Raw genomic sequence first — 26,119 nt, forward strand, 5'->3', positions numbered from 1 at the left:
TAACAATGTAACAAACGTCTACATTTTATTATATTCAGGAAAAAAGTACAGTACACTTAAATTGCACATTTTCACAAAATATAGCAGCATTCAAACTGTCATGAACTTATAGGCACAAATAAATGGCCTAAATAAAAAATATTTTTTACTTTGTTTTTTGTCACATTTTATCTTCCTAGAAATAAGATATTATTACATCATGTAAACCACTCGTTTATAACTCACAACATGTCATGTTTAGAAAATATAGTGTTTTGATATAGTTCACATTGCAAACAAACAGGAGAATGGCATGTAATGGCAGTTCTTGAATCTTTTACAGTTGTGCGTTATACAACAGACCGGTGCTCTCCACAGACATAGATGGCGCTTGGCCGAATTCGTCTCCTTGTGTGGCCAGGCAGCTGAGGAAGGAACTTGAAGTACTTGGGCATTAAATCTAAACAGGCATCTCGAAACTTCTTTATCCTCCAGTAGTAAATCAGAGGGTTGAGTGCAGACTTGAGGTAGCAGAGCCACAGAAGCCAGGTACTAATTTCAAAGAAGTCAGACTTGTAATAGAATCCACTGTTGAAGGTTGAAACCAGGCTGTAAGTCGTGAAGGGAGCCCAGCACACTGTGAAAACCGCAAACAAAATCAGGATAGTTGTAAAGGCACGCGTCTTGAAACTCATGTCTATGTTCATCTGGAAAGGCTTCTGTAGGCTCATGAGACCCAGCTTGCTTGCCTGGCTGAGGCAGATGCTGTCAGTGTGGCTATGGATTCTGATGGCATTGTGGCGTACAGTGTTTAGGATGCCCATGAAGGTGTACAACATGACCATGAACGGAATGAAAAAAAAGACTAACATGATGAGCACGACATAGGTGTGGTAGCCTGGCTCTGTCGTGTAGCCAAACACGCATTGCGGAGCCCTGGAAGGGACCTGCAAGTTGGGCTTGCCAATGGCCAAAGGAAAGGAGAAACAGAATGAAATACCCCAGGAGACACCAATTAGCACTTTAGCCCTGTAGGGGCTTAACTTGTCCTGTTTCTGAACGATTATGAGAAACCGATCAATGCTAATGATAAGCAAGATGGCCACTCCTTCCATGACAAACAGCCAAAAGAACATAGCTGATACTCTGCAAAACACCTCTCCAAAGATCCACTGGGTGGTGACCACAGTGACCAGGGCGAAGGGCATGTTTAAGACGGCCAGCATCATGTCTGCAAAAGCCAGGCTAGCAAGAAGAATGTTAATGGCTGACCGCATAGCTGAACGCTGGTAGACCATCAAACAGACGACCACATTCCCTAGGAAGGAGACAAGCAGGATAGAAATAATGATGATCAATAGGAATACTCGGAGGGGTAGGCTGAGACCCTCAAAGTTCTCCTGTATGGTAGGGGTGACAGTTCCTCTCTCTGTGGAAACACCCAAAACATGTGAACTGTTGTCAGATGAACCCTCAGCCATGGCAATTCAAACCCTGGGATGCAGTGCTGTAACATTTAAAAAACCCTCATCTCTGGCAATTAAGGTTCCACTGGTTTTTCTCGCTTCAAATGGGAATACATTATCTGTGCAAACCATTCTTCCCAGGGGTATACAAGCAGACTTGCAAAGATGCCATCGCCTGGCATAATGGTCACTTCAGTTCTCTGACGTGGTATAACCCCATCCATCGGGAGTCTCTGTGTTTCACTGGAGGTTCCAACATCTCAGAAGGTCTGCGTCACATCCTGAAAGAAAGAAACAGAGTCGTCACAGAGAGACATCACAACCGCACTCCTTCAGAGTCCCTGGCCTGCAGCTTCACTGTTTTCATGAACGGACTCTGTCACTACAAAGTTTAACTGGATTTTTGAGCCAAAAAACGTTTTTTGATTTGTTTCTTTCAAGAGAATTTTCTTTCACCAGAATATAAACCTCCATTTTTTGTGCAAAAAACAACTTTTAAGTACAGTTCACTGAGGTTATGAATAAATCTAGAGAATACTGTATAGCAATTTTATTTCAGCCACAATACATTTAAGATATTATTACATTATCAGACTGGGAAAAGTAGTTAGCTAATTGGACTAGTAAAGCTCACATCTTCCTAGAACACACATTCTAATAAAGTGTTCATGAGTCAGCATTAGTGTAGTTAAATATAGCCAGAATGCTATATATAGGATTTGTATATCATAAAGAAAATTAAATGCAACAAATTTGCTATATTCCTAATTACTAGTTTAGAATCATTTTAAAACTATAATTTTGACAATTTTGGCTTTGTACTAGCATTGAAGAGTAAATGAAATATAGCCTTTGCTGAGACTTTCTATAACAGGCATTAACGTGTATGTTAAGGTGGAAGGCTGCGTCAGCATGCGTAGGCTGCAAAGGAACAAGTAATAGGTTTACTCCATGCTGAAAAGAGAAGAGAGAAAACAACGTTTCGGCTGTGAAGCCTTCTTCAGGTGGCTTGTTCCATTAATGTGTATGTGGCAGTTCAATTATCTCAGAAAGATAATCAGCATTAAAAATATGAAATGTGAAATATGATGTGAAATGGTCATTACATTTCAGTCACAATAAAGTGCATAATAATTTAAGTTTAATTTCATTCCCTTAAATTGCATCACTTCCAAATTTAAGCAGAGAAATTATGATAGGTTTTGAATAGTTTAAAATTCAGTTTTTGCTTCTCTTTAATGTGAAAACAAAGGAATATGATTGTACAATAAAGTACCACTTGTTCAATTAATTTGAGTCGCACAAGGGGTGGACAAAATAATGAAACACCTAACAAAAATCACAATTAAAAAGAATTCTACATGTGTTTCATATTATTTTCGATAGCAATTACCAGTAAGTTTCCACTATAAATCATGTAAGCAACACGAGAGATCCAACAGATTTTTAAAGAGGTCAAATTGTTGGTGCCCAAAATGCAGGCGTGTCATTCATAGAACCAAATTATTTAATGTGTCAAGCAGAACAGTGCTGGACACCATGATGATATACTGTATGCCAAAGAAGGGTACACAGCAAAAGGAAAGAAAAAAGAGGTCACAAATCAAAGTTCACTTACAGAGACATGGGTGAACACTTAACAGGATAGTTGCTACAAACCACTAAACAATAGCCTAAAAATTACCACAGAATTGAATCTACACATCTGTGAATCAGTCTCAGCAAAAACTGTACAAAGCTGATAATTACGGTAGGGCTGTCATTCGGAAACCACAGCAACTCAACTTGGTGTAATGAGCACAAAACCTGGACTCCTGAAGAAAGTTATATGGTCTCATGAGTCATCTTTTACTCCTTTTTCCTTAATCTGGAAGGGTGTATGTTGGGAGAAAGCTCAAGGAAGCCTTCAACTCGACTACCTGTTCCCAACTGTTAAACATGGTGATGGATCTATTATGGAAATGGGCAGATATCTCTTGGGAGTCATTGGGTCCATTTATTACTCCGCATGATAGAACTACTGCCAAGGAATACAGAGCCATTTCAGGTGACCAGGTGCAGCCTATAGTGAAAACATTGTTTCCTCAAGATATTCCCATATTCATCTTGAGGAAACGATATCTCCTCCACACTGCTACCCACAAGACACACTGCTAAATGGATACAAGAGTTTCATGAACACCAGGATAAAGTCAAATCTGTTCCACGGCCTCCCCAATCACCAGATCTAAACATCAGTGAACTGTTATTGGATAAACATAGGGTGTGGAGTAGATTTCTACCTCCTTCTTCTCCCAAAGAACTGGAGGCCTCCTTGAAGAATGGTCCAATATCTCACTAGAAACTGTTCAGAACTTGAGAAGAAAGACGGAAGAAGGAATTAAGCTGTTCTGGAGACAGGGGGTGGCCCATCTCCTTATTAGTTAATAAAAATTGACTGTATACTGTATATTGCTTGTTGATATCATTATTTTGTTCACCCCTGTCTATTTTCACAATCACAGCGATTAGCGGTCTGAAAACAAGACAAGATCTGATAAGATCATTTTCCAACTAAATCCCATCGTTGTTTAATGGGATCAGTCGTGTAAGCTGTTAATCCAAACCGTGATATTCCCTGTAGTGCTTAAGGAGAGACAGTGTTTCTGCAAAGCAGACAGGCTTGGCATTTCCCTGTGAGGCTACCATCTCTACTTCTCACTTACAGATAGATAGGCCCTGGAGAACAGAGAAGGAAAAAAAAAGACGTAGTCCTCACCATCAGATTGATTGTTTTAGTAACTGACAAAATGTAGGTCTTACTGAGGTCAGAATTTTTCTGAATATGAATTACGGCTGATGCAATGATTATGGATAAATGCAAATATTTATTTTTATTCATGTATACTTGGAACCCATTAGTGGAATCTGAATAATATCATAATGTTAATAAAACTCGGCTTATGGCATGTCTCATTCCAGCTGGTAAAATACTTTTTGCCGTATATGGATTTCAGTAATCAATGAATTCCATTTAAAAATGAGAAAAAAAATCTGGAATTTTTATGGATCAATTCTACGCATGGAAACATATGTTCCACCTACTTTAATTCTAGTCTAAATTAAAGTATAAATCTATTAAACACAATATGATACTTTGTACCATCAATAATTTAAATCACTAAACAGACACATCTAGATTTCAAAGTCATGCAAAATTAAAAAAAAAATTAACATTTAAATTTAAATTAAAAAAACATAACAAGGATTTCCTGTTACTAATGTAATTATACGCTTCACTGGGAGAAACCTCACTATTGATCAAACAAAAGACAATCGATCAAAGGTAGGTGCCCCTTGTATTTTCATAGGAACCTGAATGTTACTAACAGGTCTCTTTAGTCTCTACATAGCCCAGCACTCTGATTGTGTTACCGCTCCCTACTACTGTACATCTTGATGATAAAATAAAACAACCTATATAAACACAGAATTCTTCTGTTTAAATTCCTGCAGCTCCAAACCACCTATGAAATATGTCCAGTATATGCATAGGTGGTGTATGGTCCTTCTACTACTGGGGATCACTTTGAATTTGTTCTTCTTAATCTCATTTGCCAAGTGTCTGTCCAATCAAAAGTGTTTTTGGAATTCCTCTTGCCACAGTTTCTGACTGCCACTCCCCCAATTTCTGCATCACCTGCAAATTTAAGCAGGATATTCATTATATCACAATCTCGCCTACTTACATATTTAATGATACCACGGCTTACATCTGCCAAATTAGAAATTGTGCCTTGTGGTAGGCTAGGAATAGACCGATTTCGGCCAATCTGCTAATATGACACACTAGAGGTGGATTAGCTAATAGTTATAATAGCTAATACCAGTAAAGTGATCTTATCTAATAATTGGTTAAGGGTAGAGATTGCACATTCTCACACTGGGGGTTAAGTTGGTTTGGTATAGAAAGAGGCTCCAATGTGGTCGCTGGTGCTGAGTTTCTGAAGAACGTGTGTTTCTAGAGAGGGATTTCTTTAACAAAATGTGCTTTAATGTGCACAGACCTCACGAGCCACTTGAGGTTGAGGCCTGTCATGTGCCCATAAAGATGATGCACCGTTTCCTGGTTGTGAATCACTTTTCAATCCAAGTGCATAAAATCTGTGGCTACTGTTCCACTACTGGATTGTCTGTCTAGATGATGAACAAATTTATCAGCATAGACACTTATAGTAAGTGTTTTTCATAGGTGGATTCCTCAAAGTAATGTTTTCTTATCTAAACTAATTATAGTGTATGCTTTTGCCTCCTGCATGTCATCTGCCTGATGTTTTCCCAGTATCTGTGCTATAGCAGATAGATGAATGTTTTTTTATTGCATTCACTTGCAGGACACCTTGGAATTAAATAAAGGTTCAACCGCATTAAACAGTCTTGTTCATGAGTTATGTACAGACAAAATGTGCATCATGCTTGCTTTAAAGTAATACACGAACAGAACATATAATTCTACTCAATCTATCCAGCTACTTTAATTTTTGTCAACTCTGAGTTGCTCCAGATAAAGATACAGTAAAGAGTCCATAAAAAGATACTGTAATTACAGGTTATTCATAGAGGAGGAAGAGGGGATTAAATGCATCTTTACACATGTCGCTTTCAGAGTAGGTAAACAAACACCTAAGCATATGATGTTTGCTAAGATTTGTTGGCACATTAATTGGCACATTCTGTGGTCATGATCAGACGCAGTTCTTACATCCTTATTATACATCATGCGCAGTTTCTACAGAAACTGATTTTTGATGTTTTTATCACCACTCAAAACAAAATGCAAATATTCTTCATGAAACTCCATGCTGCAATAAAAAGCTTATCTGCAATGTAAACATTAGATGCTGTTATTTTAAGGTCCAATTTCAGTTATGAGGACAGCTGCATAAGTCAAATTGCATATGGTTTAACTGCTTAGTGACAGCTGTAAAAAAAATTGGGCTATGTAATATTTAGTCACTGCTGGAAAAACAGCATAAATAGGACAGTCTATAGTATAAAAGAAATGTAATGATGAGGCCCACTTTTAAGTAACCACTCTGATTACATATTATGGCTCATTTAGGAATATTTACAGTGTGCAAAAGTTTAAAATCAATATGGATGGATTGATATCAACCATCCTTATACTTGCTAGTACATTTTGCTAACAGCCATTTTACTGTAATGGGGGTGTGCGTCATATTCTACATTCTGTTCACAGTACAATTTAACTAGTTAAGATATAAATCAGTCTTCACAGCAGCTGTGCAAGTGCAGACCACCAAAACTGTTTAAACTCTAGACTATTCATTGGGAAGTTCCATTCTGACTTGACAATTCAGGGACGACAACTGTGGCAAACAGAAGTTGCCATCAAAGGGCTTCAGTTTAATCCAATATTAAACCTCCTGAAAACTGCAAACTCTGTTACTTTAAGAAAGTAATTTATTAGCATTTATAGTTTCAGTGTTAATACTGTATGGTACTCTGCTGTTGTGACAGGTTATGGGACGCCTGTCTGTCCACTACAGAAAGTTCTTTGCCTACACTAAAAAAGTGTTGTTGTGGTTGTTGCTGTCCAGGTTTCTCCAAGTGTTCTTCAGGGTTCAGCACTGGCCCGTTTATTATTTACAACACTGCCACAGATTCAGTTATGCCATCAGCTACGACTGCAACATTCACATTCATTTACGAACAAACCAGTCAACAAAACACGAATGTTACACATACTTAAATACACATCAAAGCAGAAATCTTCTTTAGAAAAACACAGAGCCCAGCACATTAAGAACAGACAACAGTAAAACGTTTTCCTATATAGAAGAAACCAGCTCCAAAAGAAATAACTACAGAAATGTCTGTTAGTATTATATTACATACAGTATTTGATTTAAAAGCTATGAAACCACTTGAAAACACTAAGTAAATCCTAGTGCCAACATTTATGAGTAACCTTTTAATAGGAAGATAATTAAATAGTTCTCGTGCTCTTTGACAAAAGACAATGTCACAAATAAAAATCAAATATAAATCCTTATATCCTGTATCTTGTCCAGAGTTTTTTTTAATTAGGGCTGTGGGAGTGCGCAACAAGCTAGCCAGCCATGGTGTTGAAGCTGATGTCTTGGCTTCTTTCAAAAAATGGCTGGAAAAGATCCTCAGCTCAAGTACTAGTATACAAACACCTTTTTAAATTTTTTTTTTAAATTTAAAATATTTAGATTTCTATTACATGTATTTTTGTATATTTTTAAATAAATATTTTCTATTACCAAATCATACCGCAGGATAAAACAAACTGCACTTTTGGAAACGAAAGCTTCTGAATTATTAATGAGTCATATTAAGTCTCTTTTTCATGTCAAGCATATTTTGCTGATAGTAGAGCAGCACCTCTACTTTGGCACCACAGAGTGTGACAGCTCATATTCTAATCATAAAGTAAAAACCAGTTGAGGCAGCTGGTGTTGAACCTAAATTTGGAGATCACAATTTCCATTCACACCTTCCCACTCTCTCACATGAGTTCCATTTTTAAGCAAAATATCAAGAGCCTGGAGAATTTGTCTATCACAACACAAAAAGTAAAAGGCCTCAGCTCCAGACATCTGAAGACAAACAGATGATGTTTGGAAAAATATAACAATTTATTAGACCAGTTATCTATAAAACTTTGATTTCTCAATTATTTTTCACCACTTGCCTCGACTCTGTGATTCAGAACTGCCAAGTGTGAATGAACATGGCTAAATTTCAGCTTTCACTCAGGAGAAAAAATCTGCCTTTAAACTTGAAAGAAATAATGATTTGACATTTATCGTGATAATTATCGATATCGACTGATATGAACATTTTTATTGTGATAATGTTTTTGGCCATATCGCCCAGCCCTACTTCATCTGAAATGGTTCTGAAGGTGTATGTATGTTCTTTAGAAGAATTAGCATCAGTTTAAGGAGTGAAGCATCTCTGACTGACAACTAATCACCAGTTGTGTACTGGGAAAATCCCAGTCACAGTCAGCTAGTGACAAGGTTCAGACTGGAACCAGAGATGTCGGAATTATAGGACTGCTCTTTAAAAGAACACCTTTGCTGGTTTAGCCAATTAGGAGCTCCTTTTTAAGCAATTTGACAGAAAAAGATCATGTTTAGTACTCTAGCCTGAGGTTTTTACTTTTTAAACACATGAGGCAAGCAACATATTTTCAGTTAAGTCCACATTTTAATACAATGTAACACCCTGAAAATAATTCAGCACTCAGTATTTAAAGACATTCAACTGATGCCGCCGTCACACTTCACAACTTTTCCTAGGATTTTCAGTCGTAGCCTTCATTTACATAATCGTAAGAAAATCACAGCGAGTTGTAGAGAGTCACAGCGCGTGCCCGTTACCGCCAGTTGTGTAGTGTGACACCCCCAGCAACTCAGTCATACTGCTCTTAATAACCCCTACGACTCTCTGTGGCTCGCTACAACAAAATCACACTGGTTTGATCTTCTCTTACATAACATCAATTTCTTAGCCCTATACAGTTTCTTGCATTAGGAATTCGTCTTTTTTCGCAGACCCCAGCTTGCTCTCCATGAGACACACAGGGAGAGAAGCTTGGGGTCAGAGCACAGGGTCAGCCATTGTACAGCGCCCCTGGAGCAGCTGCGGTTGAGGGCCTTGCTCAGGGGCCCAACGGAGTAGGATTCCTCTGCTGGCTGTGGGATTTGAACTGGCAAACTTCCAGCCACCGCTCCGCCCCCTATAGCCAGTCACAAGTCGTAGGGGTGGGGAGTGAGCCAGATGTGTACCTGTGAGTTAATGTGCCAATTATATTATACGTGATAGCGCAATACTAATTTTTAACTGTTTTATTTTTTGTAAATTTGTTCTATATTTATATTTATAAAGAAGAATTATATTTCTGAAGATGTTTATTGGTGGAAAACTTTCGTGCTACGCTCCTCTTGTGCTCCACGTTGATTGGCTGCCAGAATGAGGTGACCTCGCGGGACTTTCGAAGCGCAGTTCGAGATTTGGAACCGTGTTGAAAAGTCGTGAGGAAATCATGTAATTAGTCACCCCCTGCAATTCCTAGTCACGTAATTTGACACCCTCTAGGACAGAAAAGGCAGCGAGATTCAGCAACTGCAGTCGTTAAATTTGACATGCTCTCCGACTAGAAGTCGTGTCATTTCATGTAGTTTGACGCGGTCTTAAGATTAAAAATTAGAGAAGGCCATTTGGTCCAACTGTCTTTATTTGTCTGATTTTTTTTTATCCAAAGCAACTTACATATTTTTATAAGCCACTTATGATATTTTTTAAACTCCAATATGTCTAAAGCACCTTGCTTAAGGATATTTTAACATGTCCACTCCTAGGACTGGAACGAACAAAATTCCTATTATGAGCACAGTACTCTAACTCCAACTCTACACTGCTTCCATCTTGCCTGTTCAGTTACTACAAACCAAATGATGCAAAAATTAAACAGATTTCTTACAGAAAACAAATATTTGCTGTTAAAGTCATCACACACAATGGTTCAGAAAGATTTTTTAATTAAATCCAAGTCAAGTGTGTCCAAACCAACAGATGGTAAGGTAAAACCTAATCTAAAATTGTAGCTGAAGGTGCTATCAACCAAATCAAATGACTTAACGCCGCAGATAAATCATGCGACAAAATAATCAGTTCTCGGGGGTCATTATAACCACATTTCTGTGACAAAATTCTCAAATGAATAAATCACATCTGTTTTTTATTGTCTTTCCCCATTCAATTCTTATTTTATAATAATGCATACCAAAACTGCCATTCTTTAGAACCTCAGATCTTGTTACCGTCAGAAACAAAAACGCAGTTTAAGAGAAGTTTAACATTAACTGGGGGCTCCTGAGTGACTCCACTGGCACAGTGGCTCTTCCCAAGCTCTTCCATGCTGATCACTATCTGGATGTTGCAGAGATCAAGTATGACACTCACACCTTGAGCGATTCTAATTATTCATGTCTGGTTCTTTGGGAGACAAACTCAGTCGTCAGTGCGCACTTTGACATAGCAGTCTAATGTGGCTGCTTAATTAAAATGGTCCCTTTCTCCTCTAAAAAGTCCAGATTCAGAGTAATTTTACTCTGTACCTTTTCTCCTTGTGGGACTTTCAAGTCAGGGCAGAAAAGGTTAAATACGACTTTAACATATTTTTTAACATGGGACTTTATATTGTTCATGGTAAAATGCGCAATTTTAAATGAGTGCCTTATAGAGTAACTATAAGTATTTTATATCAAACAAAAATTGCCAAGGACCTTTTTCTAATGATTTTTGCTTTTTAACAAAACATATATAGAGAAGAAAATAATCCAAATATCAAGGCAGTACATAAGAGTTGCATAAAAACAAAATATAATCAAGAAATTGTAACGGATTACAAATTTCAAGAAACTTCTAATACCGTATAGAGATTACTACAATCATACAAAACATTTGGAAAAGCGTTAAAACATGTTTCCACCAACATTCCTTATAAATATGTCCACCCACTTATAATTTAGCTAAACCACTTCAAACTTTCAAGAACAAACTTATTTCCGAAACAGTCATGAATCCACTTATCCACTTACATCCAAAAGTTATTGAGAATGTAATTGAAACCACTGAGCATAGAGCTAAATTGCCATTTGGACTACAGGTCAACAAAACTATGATATGAATGTCCAATTTACTTTGAAGTGCCTTCTAGAGATAATGTTTTACAATTAAATTATTTTTTTCCCCAGTGGTGCCTTATTTCTGAAATAAACATTCCTAATTGAAATTTTACATATTAGAAAGTAACTAATACCAAGAAGGAACACTTGTCAGGAAAACGAATACAATGTGCTACATACCTTCAACAAATCACAAGTTTTTATTAATTCATATGTCAAAGTCTAACTATCAGATCACAAACAAGACAGCAGAATTGTTTAGATATTTCTTAGCAATTCACATTTAACTTACGGTTTCAGTCTGGAAGAATAGCTTCAGTGTAGGACTCAAGACATTTTAGAATCGTACTCAATTATCGACTTTTACAGCTCTGCCTATCACAAATCTCAACAGGAATGCAGACAGCAGAACTATTCCAATTGATTTAAATGCTGCTTAGAAATTAAGGACAATTGTTTCTCTCCCAAGGGAAAAATATCTATAGAAACCATAGTAACCAGAAAAAGACATCTGCTTAGTACCTTGCTCCTCAGTGATAACGCTGCATGCAGAGTAGGTTTGGCACCTAGCAACAAGGTCCAGCCAGGCAGTGTGCTACTGCTATTTAAATGGCACTGCCCTTCTTATCTTCTGCCACAAGTATGAATACTGTTGTCACCTTGGCCTCCATTAAATTCTGTACTATACATTCGTCACACTTCAGAAGAAAGAAAACTATTTTTATGGACAAAGCAATTTCCATGCAGGGGCTGAGATGGGGACATGCTCGAGCCATGGTTCTATGTCGGTTTTTTCCCCACGATACTGCAGTTCTAAGAATGACTCACTCCTAGCCAATTTACTGTTCGTTGCCTTTAATTAGGTATACACTTCATAAAGAAACAGTGGAGGGCTGAACGGCAACTGAACCTGCTCACAGACAGAATTCCTCTACGCTAAACTGCTGTAATCTTAAAATGTAAGATTAAGTGTAAGACTGTAAGATTTTCTCAAACTATTTCATGAATACTTACTACCTGCAGCACAACAAAAGCAGATAAAAATATCTTTCTATGCTACTTTTCTCCTTACATTATTACCAATAACAAAAAATGAGGCATTGTTTTAGTGGTCCTTGATCCTTCATTTTACATACAGTAGTTTTCAGGGGCTTTAAATTGACAATGGAAGATTTATGTTGCTTAATAACAGATCTAGTTTAAACAATGTCAAACTACTGCAGAAGAAAAGCAAAAAAAATCAACAACAGAAACAGAAGAGTACAATCTCGCTTCTATACTTCAGAAGCTTCTGTAATACTTCTATTACAAAGAATATTTATGCAGATATTCCTTTGCAGACTCTGCAGGTTGGTTTATATTTTATAGCAGTACAACTGCAATTGATCAACATGACCTTGAATGTGGATTTTAATCACAAAAACTTCTCTTTGTGATTATATCACGTAACCCTACGCTGGTTGGTCAAGATTTATGACATACATCCAAATTGTTCGAAGCAATGGTTAATCGTACACAAAATTGGAATGGTCATCACAATCTCCAGTCCTCAATCCATTTGAACAATTGCAGTGTCCACTCAAGAAGTTCTGTTCCCCAATGTAAACCAAAGGGTCAGAAGGAGCTGCAACATATCCCCCTTGAGAAGTGCCAGGAGCTCACAGCACACCACAGGACAGTCAACACTATGGGCTTCCATGCCAGAGGAAGATTTACAAATACTCACTAAGGGGATGTAAATGCATGTGACGCTTTCTTGCGTTTTCTGGACTTCCAATTAAGTTAGGATACATAACCTTTCCTCTACGTAGTGCTATTACGGTGACAGTCTAACTTTTTCACATTTATATGCAAGGCATTACCCAATCTGTAAATAATGATTATATTTTTGTTCCAATCTCATCAGGGGTATTAATTAGTCTGGAGGGCGCTGTATTTCTGCTCTTCTTGCATGTTCTACTTTTTATACACTCGGAAAAGGCTCATTGTTTATTTCTTTTTTAGCATGGAATTAGGTATTGGCACACTAGGATTTAAACTTCCACTGTGGTAGCCACCACCACAACATAATTATTTTTCAGTACATATCTCAATGCAATGTAGCTCAGAAATGCTTTAAAAAGCTTCAAGTTAATATTAACAGCTATTCAGTTCAATGAAGTATTATTCTGATGTTCTCATTCTGAAACTATCCTGCAAAAACACCATTTTCATATGGACGTCATTAAAAGGAGTTTATTACACCAATCATAATCCGAGTTAACATAAGACATATCCTTGAGCACAGCGAAACAGCAACATACAACAATGGAAATGGCAGATCATAATCATTAAGTCACATCAACCGTAAAGTGATAGAGTCATGACACAAACCAGCGCTCTATATACAGTTTCACAAAAAGATATGGCCAGAACCAGTGTTTTCAGTGCGTGGCTTGACAGTAATGGATATTATGCCCGTGGATTGACAGCAATGGATATGAATCCTTCACATTGATTCATAGCAATGAAAAAGTCATGTAGATTAAATATTTTTAAACTACACATATTTGAAAATTATACATTTAAGCTTCTTTTTCAATGCAGTTGAAAAGATAAGCGTTTGGGGCTATGAACCTTCTCATATTTCCCTTAATGCAGCACAGAAAAGGCTGAGTGGTATGTACTGTAATAGCATCACTAGAATTGTCCTTTAATTGGGCCCAATTGACTGATTTAATTCTTTAAACAGTACAGCAGCAAAAAGGAAGGGGTTAACTAGGAGGAATTAGAAAATTAAAAGGGCACGCTACGCTGATGGGGGAGGAGTATATGGTTAGAACCCAGTGAATAACACATGGACAAAAAAAACGTCATAGCTTTCCATTTCAATATTTTTTTCTCAAAATTCATTCGCCACATTTTAATTTAAACAAATTCTATGTGTATTCTATGGAGGTCACCAGGCTGTAATTCTTCAAGACCTGCGGCAAATGATAAATGAAGACATGGAGGCTACAGTTAAAAATCCCCTGAAGACATTTCATACAATAAATGATTAGGCTAACTGTCCTTGGAATCTGTTACAGAGTTTTCAATAGTTTTGTATAAATTGTTACTTTTAATGCAAAAATTAAAGTACTGAATAGGAATTTTAAAAATCTGTAGGCCACGGTTTTCCTACATTTGCTCTTTTTAAAAGCAGTCACAAAATATTCTTTTTTTAAACCTTGATTTTGTTCTTCATTTTAAAAAGGGGGATAATTATAAATCTGGCACTTAAAAAGAAAGCTTCAAAACACAGAAGTGATGTTAAAATCACTTTCATCCAAGTAATATTTTCACCCACCATTCTCAGAAATGACAAAAATGCATAATGTGGACTACAATTATATATTTCAGCAGACATTTCTCCCATTATTTATATTTGAATAATGCTGATAGATATTTAAAAATTCTTTCTCAGTACCAAATACATTGCTTTTATGACATTTTCAAGTTTTTTTTTCATTTGTGGTCTTCAGAGAGTTAACTACTAATTTATGTGCTTTGAGCCTCTTGGTCTCCATGGAAACAAGACAGGAAGTACTTGGAAATGAGATGCTTCTTCTTAAGATGCAGCCTGTAGAAATACATCCACTCCGAGCATTTCAGGTGCTAAGGCAGAATATCAGTTTATCAACTGAATTTGGAAAGAATCTGTGTTAATATATAGCTATAGGCAGCAACAACAGAAAGAATGAAGGTTAGGAAGAAGCATTTTATTTGATGCTTGGCATTGTTTTTAGAATAATGTCTATATATAGCATATTTAAATCCATCAAGCATACAGTATTAAAAGAACATTGACACTTTTAAACATTTCTCTTTTAGTTCAAGTAGGTAGCTGCGTCAAAGGAACTTACTTGCAAAGGAACAAGTAAAGGTTTATTCTATGCTGAAAAGAGAAGAAAAGAAACAATGTTTCGGCTGTGGAGCCTTCTTCAGGTGTCACCAGGAGTAAGCATGGAATAAACCTTTACTTGTTCCTATTTCTTTTTTACCCATTCCTCCAAACAAATGAGACAAATTCTGACATACAGATAAAAATGCTTTTCAGTTTGAACAGTTGTAAAAACATGTATAACACTAAATCATGAAAGCACTGCAGAGAGTAAAAATCTGAAATGTGTGAAATGCTTTATCAATAATATGTAAATGTTTTAAAAGGTGTCAAAGATCCTTTGGAATTTACTTTCTTGGATCTTTCACAACCAAGATAGTTTAAGTCCCACTGCATGGCTTACACTACTGCACATAAAGTTTAACTAGTAACTGGCATTTTACCTAAAAAAGTAACTGCATTAAGCATTAACTATGCTATGTATAAAAAACCTATCAAGCCACTATGCGTGTTAAGATGACATCTTTTGTTCTGGGTCCTGTACATCTAAAATGTACCCCTATAGTAATAGAGCGAAACAAAATATTAAAATGTTATTAATGCCAGCGTATTTAATTCAGGGCCTGGGGTACCATCTGTGTGGAGTTTATATGCTCTCCCCATGTTTGCATGGGTTTCCTCTGGGTGCTGTGGTTTCCACCCAAAGTCCAAACACACACTGGCAGGTTCATCGGCTTCTCGGACAATCGGCCCTGGTGTGAGTGTGTGTCCGTCTGAGTCATCCTGCCCTACAGCTGACTGGCATCCATTCCAGGGAGTATTGTACCTGCTGCTTGCCATAAAAGGCTCCAGCTCCTCCTTGACACTGAACTGGATGAAGACGTTTGAAAATGGATGGAAGTTTTTCCATGTTAATATATTATTAGACTGAAAATACTGCTCCCATTCTGTGCTTTGATTTCTATAGTTTCACATTAGGAACATACTATTAATACAGTAATACTCTCCTTTGATGTTTAGCTTTTCCCTCGAGTTATCTTCCTAACTCCACTCCTTATGTATATCCTTTGCAGTTTTCCTTGGACTCCCTTCCTTTCAAGCTTGAATGGTTTTGAATTTCTCAGTAGATCCCTGCCCCAGGCCTGATGGCATGCTGTAATGAGCATCTGGAAACATGGTGTTTCTGTTCAATCTGGATCTTCCTGCCCTTCCTGAATGCCCATGCATCACAACTGGGGTTGGGCTCAAAGCAGCAGACATGATGGTCTTCTGGTTGGGCGTTTCATGCACGACCTCTCATTTGAATCATGTCTTTATGTAGTTGTTTATTCAATTACCAGTCCTCAATGAGTGAAGACCTGGAAACGGTGCCAATACAGACTAAGTGAATACTTATATAATACTGATTCAAACTGCAATGAGGAGTTCAGGACAGAATCAGCACAAGAAGGCACAGAGACCCTCCAGGACTAGGAGTGAAAATCAGCCATGCAGCAGAGTTCCTAGCTGTTGGTAGTGTGCCACTGTGCCTCTCCAAAGCCAGAGTTCCCTGTGAGCGACCATGATCTCTGCAGGAATTTGCATATTGTCCCCGTTTAGAAATGACTGAATTCCATTTGTACCATTTTATGACTCATTTTATACCATACATAAAATGCAGCCATCAGAGCTGCAATGTGATGACTGTCTGCAGCCCAAGCGCAGGTCTCTGGGCGCTCCTGCGGGCTTTCCGGAGAGGCAGAGGGTGGCTGTGACAGAGTCAACGGAGGGAGAAGGATGAAGGCAGACGGACAGGGAATACCCTGGCAGGAGAAAGGCTGTCTGAATACTACAGCAAGAGCGCAGGAGCGAAAAACGGCTGAGCAGGGAAAGCAGGAGAGTACTGTCGGATTGAGGCGAGGCTCCCAGGGGAAGAAACCAGAGAGAAGCTGACGAGGCGAAGCCTCGGAGAAGACAGCCTCTGAAAAAACAAACGAGCCCGCAGAGAAATACGAGATGAAGCTGACGGACACCAGGAACAAAAATAAAACTCAGCTGGGTCAACGCTCCTGAAGAATTCGCAGGAGAGTCTGTCAGAAAAACAGAGAGCGGAGATTGAAGCGTACGCTTGCATGAATGGCTCGTAGCTCAATGTCAGAGCTGTGATGCAGTGGAGTGAGGTGCTTTAAATAGGCAGATTTGGACCTTGACTGACTGCCAGATTGAAAGAGATCAGGTCTAATTGAAGGGCGTCCTGTCCTCGTCTGCACCAGCTCGGAGGAGGACGGCTGAGAACTTGTGCAAATGTTTGGGTTGCCCCTGGCAACAGCAGGATGCAAGTTGGTCCCAACCCAACTCGCAATGTTCCAATGTTTATCTTGAAATTGGTGTTGCATCTCTGATGTAATACCGGTAATAAACTGGGATTTAAGTACTTACACCTAAATTTCATGAGTGCGAGAGCAAAAGACAGATGCTATAGAATTACTGTAGCATGCTGTTATGATCTACAAGGAATCACAGAAAAATGGCATACAATGATATGAAGAATAAAGAATAGAATATTAATGGCTGGCTGTAGCACTGTACATGAAAAGGAGCAGTCAGGAACAGGAACTTAACTGAGATGCACCAATATCTCAAAAAGTACATGGCCTAGGCTTGTAAAAAACAAAGTATAACTGAAGAAGTGGTTATCATGGGCAAATAGTTTTTTCTCATACAGAATGGAAACACGAAAGACCTCAGCATCTAAAAATAAAATAGCAGACCTGGCTAATGACTACTTACTCAGCTTGTCAGGGCACTTACTTGAGAGATAGCCTGTTTTAACCTAGTCTTTTCAAACAATTGCTAGGTAAGGAGATTAGAGGTGAGACAAACATAGTTCTCCAGAGATCATAATATGGAATGCTTTGAAGTACATTCTTCTGAACATCATCAGCAGGCCTACAGAGACACACTTAAGGTGACCAAAATCTTCCTTCTATTCCAGTCTTACTGAAAGGGGTCACAGTAATCCTCTACCATCAGTAAAACACTTGAATCACCTAATAAATCTACTTTCTCTGCGTCTGCTGAACAATGCGACACAAATGCATAGTAATAATAACCAACTTTACCTCCTACAGACATGACAACTATAACTTTCCTACTTTCACAGGTTTTTCTCCTTTTACTGCTGTTAAAAACAGGTGACAGGAACCCAATATACTCAACAAATAGGCCTGCTGTCCTATTTCCAATCTGCATCTTCTCACAGAAATCCTGGAACACATAGTGGCAGCTCAATTACAATCTTACCTTGCATCTAAATCAGCTTTTCAAACCTTTTCAGTCAGCATTAAGACAGGCGCAGAACTGAAACAGTCCTTGTTAAGGTAATTCATGTTTTGTTGATGATGCTTGACTCTGTGCGTCTTAATATTCTTGTTCCACTGGATGGAGGTGCAGCTAGGGCTGGGCGATATGGCCAAAAACAGTATCACGATAAAAATATTCATATCAGTCGATATCGATAATTATCACGATAAATGTCAAATCATTATTTCTTTCAAGTTTAAAGGCATATTTTTTCTTCTGAGTGAAAGTTGAAGAAACCAGACAGTTAATTGGTAAATTAAACAACTCTTTATTTTAAAAACACAACAACCACTTTCCAAACAGCAGAAACATTAAACAAATCTGTTAGCTGCCCGGTCTGCAACACGCACCCACCCTCGCGCAGTATTTTGTGCGTGTGCGCATATCATATTTATCGAACTTTTGTTAAAATTATTAATTGAGGAAAATTATATCGCGATAATTATCGTTATCGAATTATCACCCAGCTCTAGGTGCAGCTATTGCATTTTTAACTTCTGGACTGAAAGGTACGAACCTCGTGACCTCATCCAGGGGAGAATGAGGATGAGCAGACTGACCCCTCTGACCCAGCCTCCTTCAAGCCAGTGCCACTCGTCTTTTAACATATCCCAGGCAGCACAGCCCTCTACAGGAGGTTCAGTACCAGCTGGAGGAGGGGAGAATCCCTCATCCATAGCACTCAGCAAGCTGCGGGGGTCTCTGTGCCATTGAGAGCCAAAACAATCTGAATCCCACTAATCCCACCCTATGTGCAGCAGTATTCAGCTAATTCTGGTCAAAGAGGACATCACACCGCTCAACCTGCATTCAGGTGATTGACTTTACATTCAGCTCATCTTTAACTGAACATAGAAACCTTGGTGCTACCATGATACGACACTGGATTGTCATTTAAACTGCATACACCTGCTCCCCAGGTTACACAAGACTCGACTTACACAAATTTTCAACTTTACATAATCTCCTGTGGGTCCCGTGATACACAGTAGAGTTTCACAGGATAGTTTAAGTTACATGTGTGTAGACCAAGAAGTGTGTAAAGTTTGTTCAGCAGATGAATAGTGCATGTAAAGCATAATGCTCCTTTTCACTTTATTTCACTTCCCCTGATATCATCAACCCTACATGGGAGTCCAAACAAGTGCAACCACTTCATCTTCTATGTTCCCCAATCTTGCTCATGATGCTATTCTTGCTTTACCTTTTTCTCCCCCTTTCTGGTTGAGCATTGGGAGCACCGTGCATATAGCCCCAGATTATTTCTGTTATATCTGTTTCTCCAGTTCTTCTCTTTGCTGTCCCCACAGGACCTCCCTTGATCATTTATACCCACTCTGCTCCATGAGTGCAAGTGCACAGTGTCGGTCTACACTGAGGTCCTCCTCCTTCACAGCCCTCACCATTCCTAGAGCCCACACCCCGGTTGCACCCCGAGCTGCGATGGAGATGAGTTATCCACCCAGCCCTTTATCCCCCTCCCTCAGTTGGTGTCCAACTGGTGTGGTGTTGGCTTTGGACTCTGCCTCTCAAAGCTTCCATCTGCAAACGCAGGTGATATCTCTTCTCCTTTTAGGACTTCTAATTAGAATACATCCTCTCCATTCCATCCTGAAAATTTCAACAGGTGGCAGCAGTCTTCCTACTTCAGAATCAGGTCACTCTCCTGGGTCGCTGCAGTGTTTTCCGCTGTCTACCACAGAGTTCCAGTCTCAAACTAGCCTCTGCTGGTTAGCTGCTAGTACTGCCACCTGTTTGCTTATTTGCATTCCATCACCCACATCATCTCTGCTTCCCATCTATTTCATTCACCATCGGTGTTCCACAAAAACAGAGCATATCCAAATTCGACCTCGCCCTCTTTGAATGAGAATTTGAATTTCTGAATGTTATAGAAAATATAATTGGTACTAGAGGATCAACTGCGTGTCAATAGGGTTTGAAGTAAGTTTGTAAATAAACAAGAAGGTCTTGCTTAATTTACGTGTTAATGGACAGAAATGGAGCATATGACTGCCTAAACGCACCTTCAGAAGGCTTCAGAAAGTTCACAAAGGATTAAATCTGAAATTGCAAGCATCACATGCATGTATTTAGATTGAGATAATGTTAATGGATCAAAAACAGAATGGACAAGGGGTGAATGCTCTAATTAGGGTGAGATAGTTAGTGGTGTACAACAGGGGTCAGTATGCGAACCACTGCTTGTCCTAAAGCTCAGAGTGACTAAATGCATGCCCAGGAATGCTATAAGACAGAGAGAAGAAAACTTGACCTTTGTAGTTATAAAAAAGAAAATACTATAAAGAGACCTGATTTAAGCATTCATAAGCCTCAAAGGCAAAGCCAACCAAATGGATGTAATTAACAGTAAAACACAAATCAAAGGATAGAAATGAGAACTAAGGGGAAGTGAATTTAAAACAGAGAAAAGGTAGAAACAAAGTGTTGTGCGAGTCTGGAATAAGCTATGTTGTTAAAACAGACACCATTCAATAGCCAATGACCTGTCAGTATGTTTTTGGACTGTAGGAGGAAGCCCACGTGAACACAGGGTTGCAGAACAGAAACTCCAGATGGACAGTTATTGACTGGAATTGAACCCAGGGCTCCAGCACTGCGAGGACACAATGCCAACCTCTGCGCCACCATGGCAGCAATGCAAACTTTATGTCATTATGCATTTCATTTCCAAAGAGTACTTGCAATTATATGTATAAAATCTATGAAAAAACATAGGAAAATAAAAAGAAACTTGGAAAGCTATGCAAACAGTTAAAAAAAAAGGAAAACCTGTCAAAAACAAGCATTAGGCAGGAGGTGTCATCAATGAACCCAAAAATGAAACATGGATTTGCAAAGCTTATTGACAAAATCATTTGGCTTGAAATAAGGTACAGTATGTTCTTAAATTAGACATTTAATGAATGTAGTAGTTCAGGTGGGTAGCTGCGTCAGCATGCGAAGGCTGCAAAGGCTTCTGAAGGCTCCACGGCCGAAACGTTGTGTTTTTTTTCTTGTTTTTTTCAGCATGGAATAAACCTATTACTTGTTCATTTAATGAATGTTATTCTATTTTGATTTATAAATAGTAACATACCACCTTGCCATCACTTCATGTGTTTTCATGCATACTGTGAAAACGGAACACTGCACCTCATTAAAGGCTTTTGTTGTCCTAGACAACAAGTTGTTAACCACATGCACAAAAGATTTGACTGAAATCAACCAACAGCTGTCATTTAAAAATACTTTTTGTGATGATACCACATTTTGTTAATAAGAAACAATGTTAAAGATAGTCATGATTATTTGTCGCATATACTTTGCACAAGCTGACACAATTGTTACCTAAAACAATAGAAAAGGGGGTCATTTATCAACAATATCATTATCCTTAAAATCTATTTTTATCTGTGAGGTTCTATTTTCCTGATGGACTAAGCTGAACTACAGTATGCGATTCTAAACTGAACAGCAATACGCAGAACAAGCTCATGAGGCAAATATGAACAAGTTACTAAGCACCTCCAATTTTAATTTTACAGTCTGAAGTTCAGCTGTAATATCTTACTACAACAAGGCATTCATTTAGTTACTAAGACTTTCAAAAAGTGAAAAAATACATTTCAAAATAATAGTGACTTATTTTATGGAGATACAAGTCTTATAAAATGTGTGCTTTATATTTTACCCATAAATCTAAAAAGCTCTTCAAACACATCTTTAACCTTTGGCCGAAATCTGCAGGTATGTTATATGCTTCTAAAATTCCCTACGTGTGCAAACGACAGAACCGAGTAATTTTATGTTAAGACTGCATTAGTAAAATGTTGTTTGAGAATAAAAGTGCACAGTTGGGGTTGTTATTTTACAAACAAATATTGTAATAAGTCTAGAGAAGAGCAACAAGCCACTAACCACTATACTAGGCTTAAAGGTACATGCTGCACTGACGGGCTGAGAGAACTGAATCTGAATCTTTTTAGTCTTGAACAGAGTATCCATATCACATCAACGTGGACCAGTTTGCTCTGGTTATCTACTAACTGTCCATTGCAGTGCCCACCTTTTCACCAACCATCTGTTGAGCTGGGTTTGCACCTGGAATCTTTCTGCTGTTGCTTGGTGATGGCAAGCATAATACAAAATACAAATATTAACAACTGACAGTTCTTTGCCAGCAATTTTCACTGCCACACCCAAATATCTTGAGGATGAAAATGCACAAGACAATAGCTGGCCATGTTACATAACACGATGAAGACTAACTGTGTAAGTATACTCAATCGCGCATGGAAGAAAATTAATGTATAGGCCAAATCCGGTCTTCTCTTCATTCAGAGGCACAGTAGACTACTTATGGGCCGGTATGATACGTATTCAATTCAATTCAAGCTTTTTTGTCCCCTAGGGGAAATATGTTTTGTATAATTTCAAGGTTGTATGCTTCTAAGTTTTCAAGCGAGACCTTGAACGAAAAATATCACATACACGGTTCACTATGTTTTCATCTGAGATTTCAAATTCTTTCAAGTGGATTTTTTATTCGTCTATATATATGTCTCTGTGTGTATATATATATACGGTTTAGAAATTTGATTAGAAAATTAATTTCAGTAAACAGTCGATTAAACGAAACAATGTACTTCAGAAACCGACAATACTAATAGTAATACTGTAATTACAATATGCAACATCTGCACGCTAAGTGTATAAATAGCGAGAAGGGAATTAAAACTTTCTGTTTCTGTCGTAAACTGCACGCATTGATAGCTATCGTAGAAAACGGATTCTGTTTGAACAGGGTGGTCAGAATATATTTTTGCCTTCCCTACACTAACATGTATCTGTTCCGCATGAAAACAAACCGAAATCCCACTGTTTACTAGTCTTTGAAGTAAAGGATTGCTCGGTGCTACCACTGCGGATTTAACGGTGTGCGATGCAGTCAGTGATCATCCAAGAGAATGGGTGGTCCTGTCGAATAACACTTTTTAAAAACTGTGCACGTAGAGATTCATTTTCTTTTTTATTTGATAAAAATGGTTTTCGCTTATTTGAAAAAAAATAACCGGTCTTCCATTCCGTTTAAATACGGGATTACAAACAGTTCAACAAACAAGAAACGAAATGTTCACGCTACCTGTGCAAGCATGATGCTGTTGAGTCGCAAATGATAATTTCCCAAAAGGCGTTTTACAACCCTTTAAAACTAACACAATCATTATTCTAGAACAAGATAATCACGGTAAGGTTCGACTAGCTACGAATTTAGGTTTATAATACCCGCAGCTGTAGGATGTAACAGGGAGACGAGAAAAAAAAAGATTATTTTTACAAGTGTAGCGCACGGATTTGATACCGCAAATCAAGCCAGTGTAGACAGCACATCTGTATTTCAAGCACCGAATTATTGCTTCATTTCCTTTAGAACCCCCCCCCCAAAAAAAAGATGAATTCCTCACAGATCTTACCTGTCAATTCCGCTGTATTTTGTCGTTCAAATGATTCGGCACAGCAGACTTGGCGAATTCGCCAATTACCGGAGCTTTCTGGCGGAACAGTGGATCTTCCGAATCAAACACAAATGAAACATACAGTAGTCTGATGCTAGTAGCACATTTTCGCAAAGCTGTGCTTTTAAAGTGATTATTTCACCACATGAAATCAACAAAATAATGTTCCAAGCAAAGAAATGCAGTATTCCACCCCTTGCACATTTGCTGATGATTTCATTGATCCGGCTGTGGTACTCGCCTTTCTCTTGTGAGGACAGGCTTGAAGTGTCGATGTTCAAGTTTCCGGTGATACTGGGTAGCTACTAAGTCATGATAAATCCATATGTAAAGGGATAAACTTTAAAGATAACCCTTCACTCTTTTTCCGTCTGAAAACATCTGAGACGGTGCTGAGCAAAGCTTCCCCGGCTCGGCGCACACTTTTCCACAGAGCTCAATGTGCATCTTGAAGCCGACAACAATGATGGTCAACACTTTCCCTCTCCCCTTCACACAAGTAATAGATATTTCTCCCCCCTCCTTTGAAAAAAAAGTAAATTATTGCAATTTTTTTAAAAATCAGAAGATAATCTAAAGCGGCTCATGCAACCTTCTTTTCACATATCCCTTAGCGAAAATATTTCAGTAGACCATAATAATATCCCAGTCTCTGCACGCCGCTGCGAAATGCAAGGGATTCAATTCGGAAACAGCCAGTCGAAATCCCCGCAGCCACAGTTTCAAAGTACAGCACACTCCACTTTGTATCCGGATTTAACTGACTAAATCGTAAGCCAATCAGGCCTGGTGTTCATTCTGCTGGGACGCATATATTAATGAGGTCTCCAATCCAAAGGGACTGGTGAGCTTCCCAGCCCGCGGGTTTGGTTGCACAAGTCGGGAGGCACGTGTGGGTTGTATTGTGAGGATGCCGAGATCCTGTGGGTATAGTACTGTAGCTACGATTTTGTATCAGGTTTTAATAACTAAAGGAAGAAGTTTGTCATTTTTTGTTTAGAATTCTTTTTTTTCCTGAAATTGTGAATCTGTTTTTTTTGTTTTGTGGATTCTGCCTATATCGTTTTAAAATCTGTATCACCCCAAATTGAGATCACAGTTGGTCCAGTTTTCCTCATTGTATCCTGATGTTCTTCGAAAACACTACATAAATAGGCGTTTCCTCTCCTGATAAACCGAGTACAGAAGGTATTTTATTCTTTTCTTTCATTGCTTTTGTTTTCTGAGCAACAGTTTCTGCCTTCTGACCAAGTCGTAAGTGAGAATTTTGTTAACAGTGTTATCTGGTGATGATTGAAATAATAATAGTATTTATAGAAGTAAACTTAAGTACTCCATTGACAACCATTTAAAATGTCAAAATATGTTTTTAGACGCGTTTTGGTCAAGCTAAATACTTCCTTGTTGAAACTTGAAATACCACGAAAGAGGGTCAGTCTGTGAGTGGCTTGTGGTAAATAGAGGGATCACATGGTCTATTGCTTGTCTCCAGGCGATCTTGTCCTTGACTGTCAAAGTCAGATGACCAAAGCTCATTTTAATTGCAGACTCACAGCCCTGACTTTCATATTATTGCAGTTGTGAAGTAGATGCAGAAACATTTCTTGGGATGCTGCAAAGGCTACAGTCTTCACAGATGGAACACAGTTTTAGTGCAAAATCCAAAGAATTTGCACACTGTCCTTAGCCTTTAGCCCTTTTTCAGGTACTGTACCTCTGAGCTGGGAAGCTAAGGGATCCATGAGTCTCATGCAGCAAAATCAAACTGGAGAACCTTAATGGCTGTATAACAGGTAAATTAGGTCCTGGAAAAGGAAAGTAAAAATCCCTCAAATCAATCATTTTCTATTAACAGACAGACTTATTTGCTTTCCCAGTAAACTTCACCCTGGTGTAAAAATACTTTTAATGTCCAATAAAACCAGGGCAATTTTGTTCATATGGTAAATTTTCAAATCGCTGTTTCCACTTCAACAGATGCCAATAAAAAAAACCATAGAAGTGAAATGGGTGCGTCCAGTAGGTGCTGGCGAGCCATTTTTCACTGGCATCAACATTACAACTCTCTAGCCGGATCTGACAGAAACTAAGTAATGCTGGGCCAGGGGAGACCTCCAGGGAAAACCGATTAGCTGCAGCAAAGTGAAGTTGATGGACACTACGATGTCGATTCTACTTGGAGCTTTCTTGTGAACAGTTTTGTCTTTTTATTGTTTCCCAACATGA

General features: G+C 38.4%; 1 protein-coding gene across 1 annotated transcript; it reads right to left on the bottom strand.

Annotated features, from left to right (window-relative positions):
* On the bottom strand, window positions 1–24,618 carry gpr63 (G protein-coupled receptor 63). Its single transcript, XM_088940555.1, has 2 exons — window positions 23,852–24,618; window positions 1–1,726 (listed from the first exon to the last, which is right to left on the bottom strand). The coding sequence occupies exon 2, from the start codon at window positions 1,458–1,460 to the stop codon at window positions 330–332; it is 1,131 nt and encodes a 376-aa protein (XP_088796681.1). The 5' UTR covers window positions 1,461–1,726; window positions 23,852–24,618; the 3' UTR covers window positions 1–329.
* Window positions 24,619–26,119: the final 1,501 nt, after the last annotated feature.

Source organism: Atractosteus spatula, chromosome 2 (assembly GCF_055471065.1).
Source record: "Atractosteus spatula isolate fAtrSpa1 chromosome 2, fAtrSpa1.hap1, whole genome shotgun sequence".
In the NCBI taxonomy this organism is placed as follows: Eukaryota; Metazoa; Chordata; class Actinopteri; order Semionotiformes; family Lepisosteidae; genus Atractosteus; species Atractosteus spatula.

What these genes read in the sequence shown, in the direction of transcription:
- gpr63 (XM_088940555.1), bottom strand. Translation starts at nt 1,460, where the DNA reads ATGGCTGAGGGTTCATCTGACAACAGTTCACATGTTTTGGGTGTTTCC.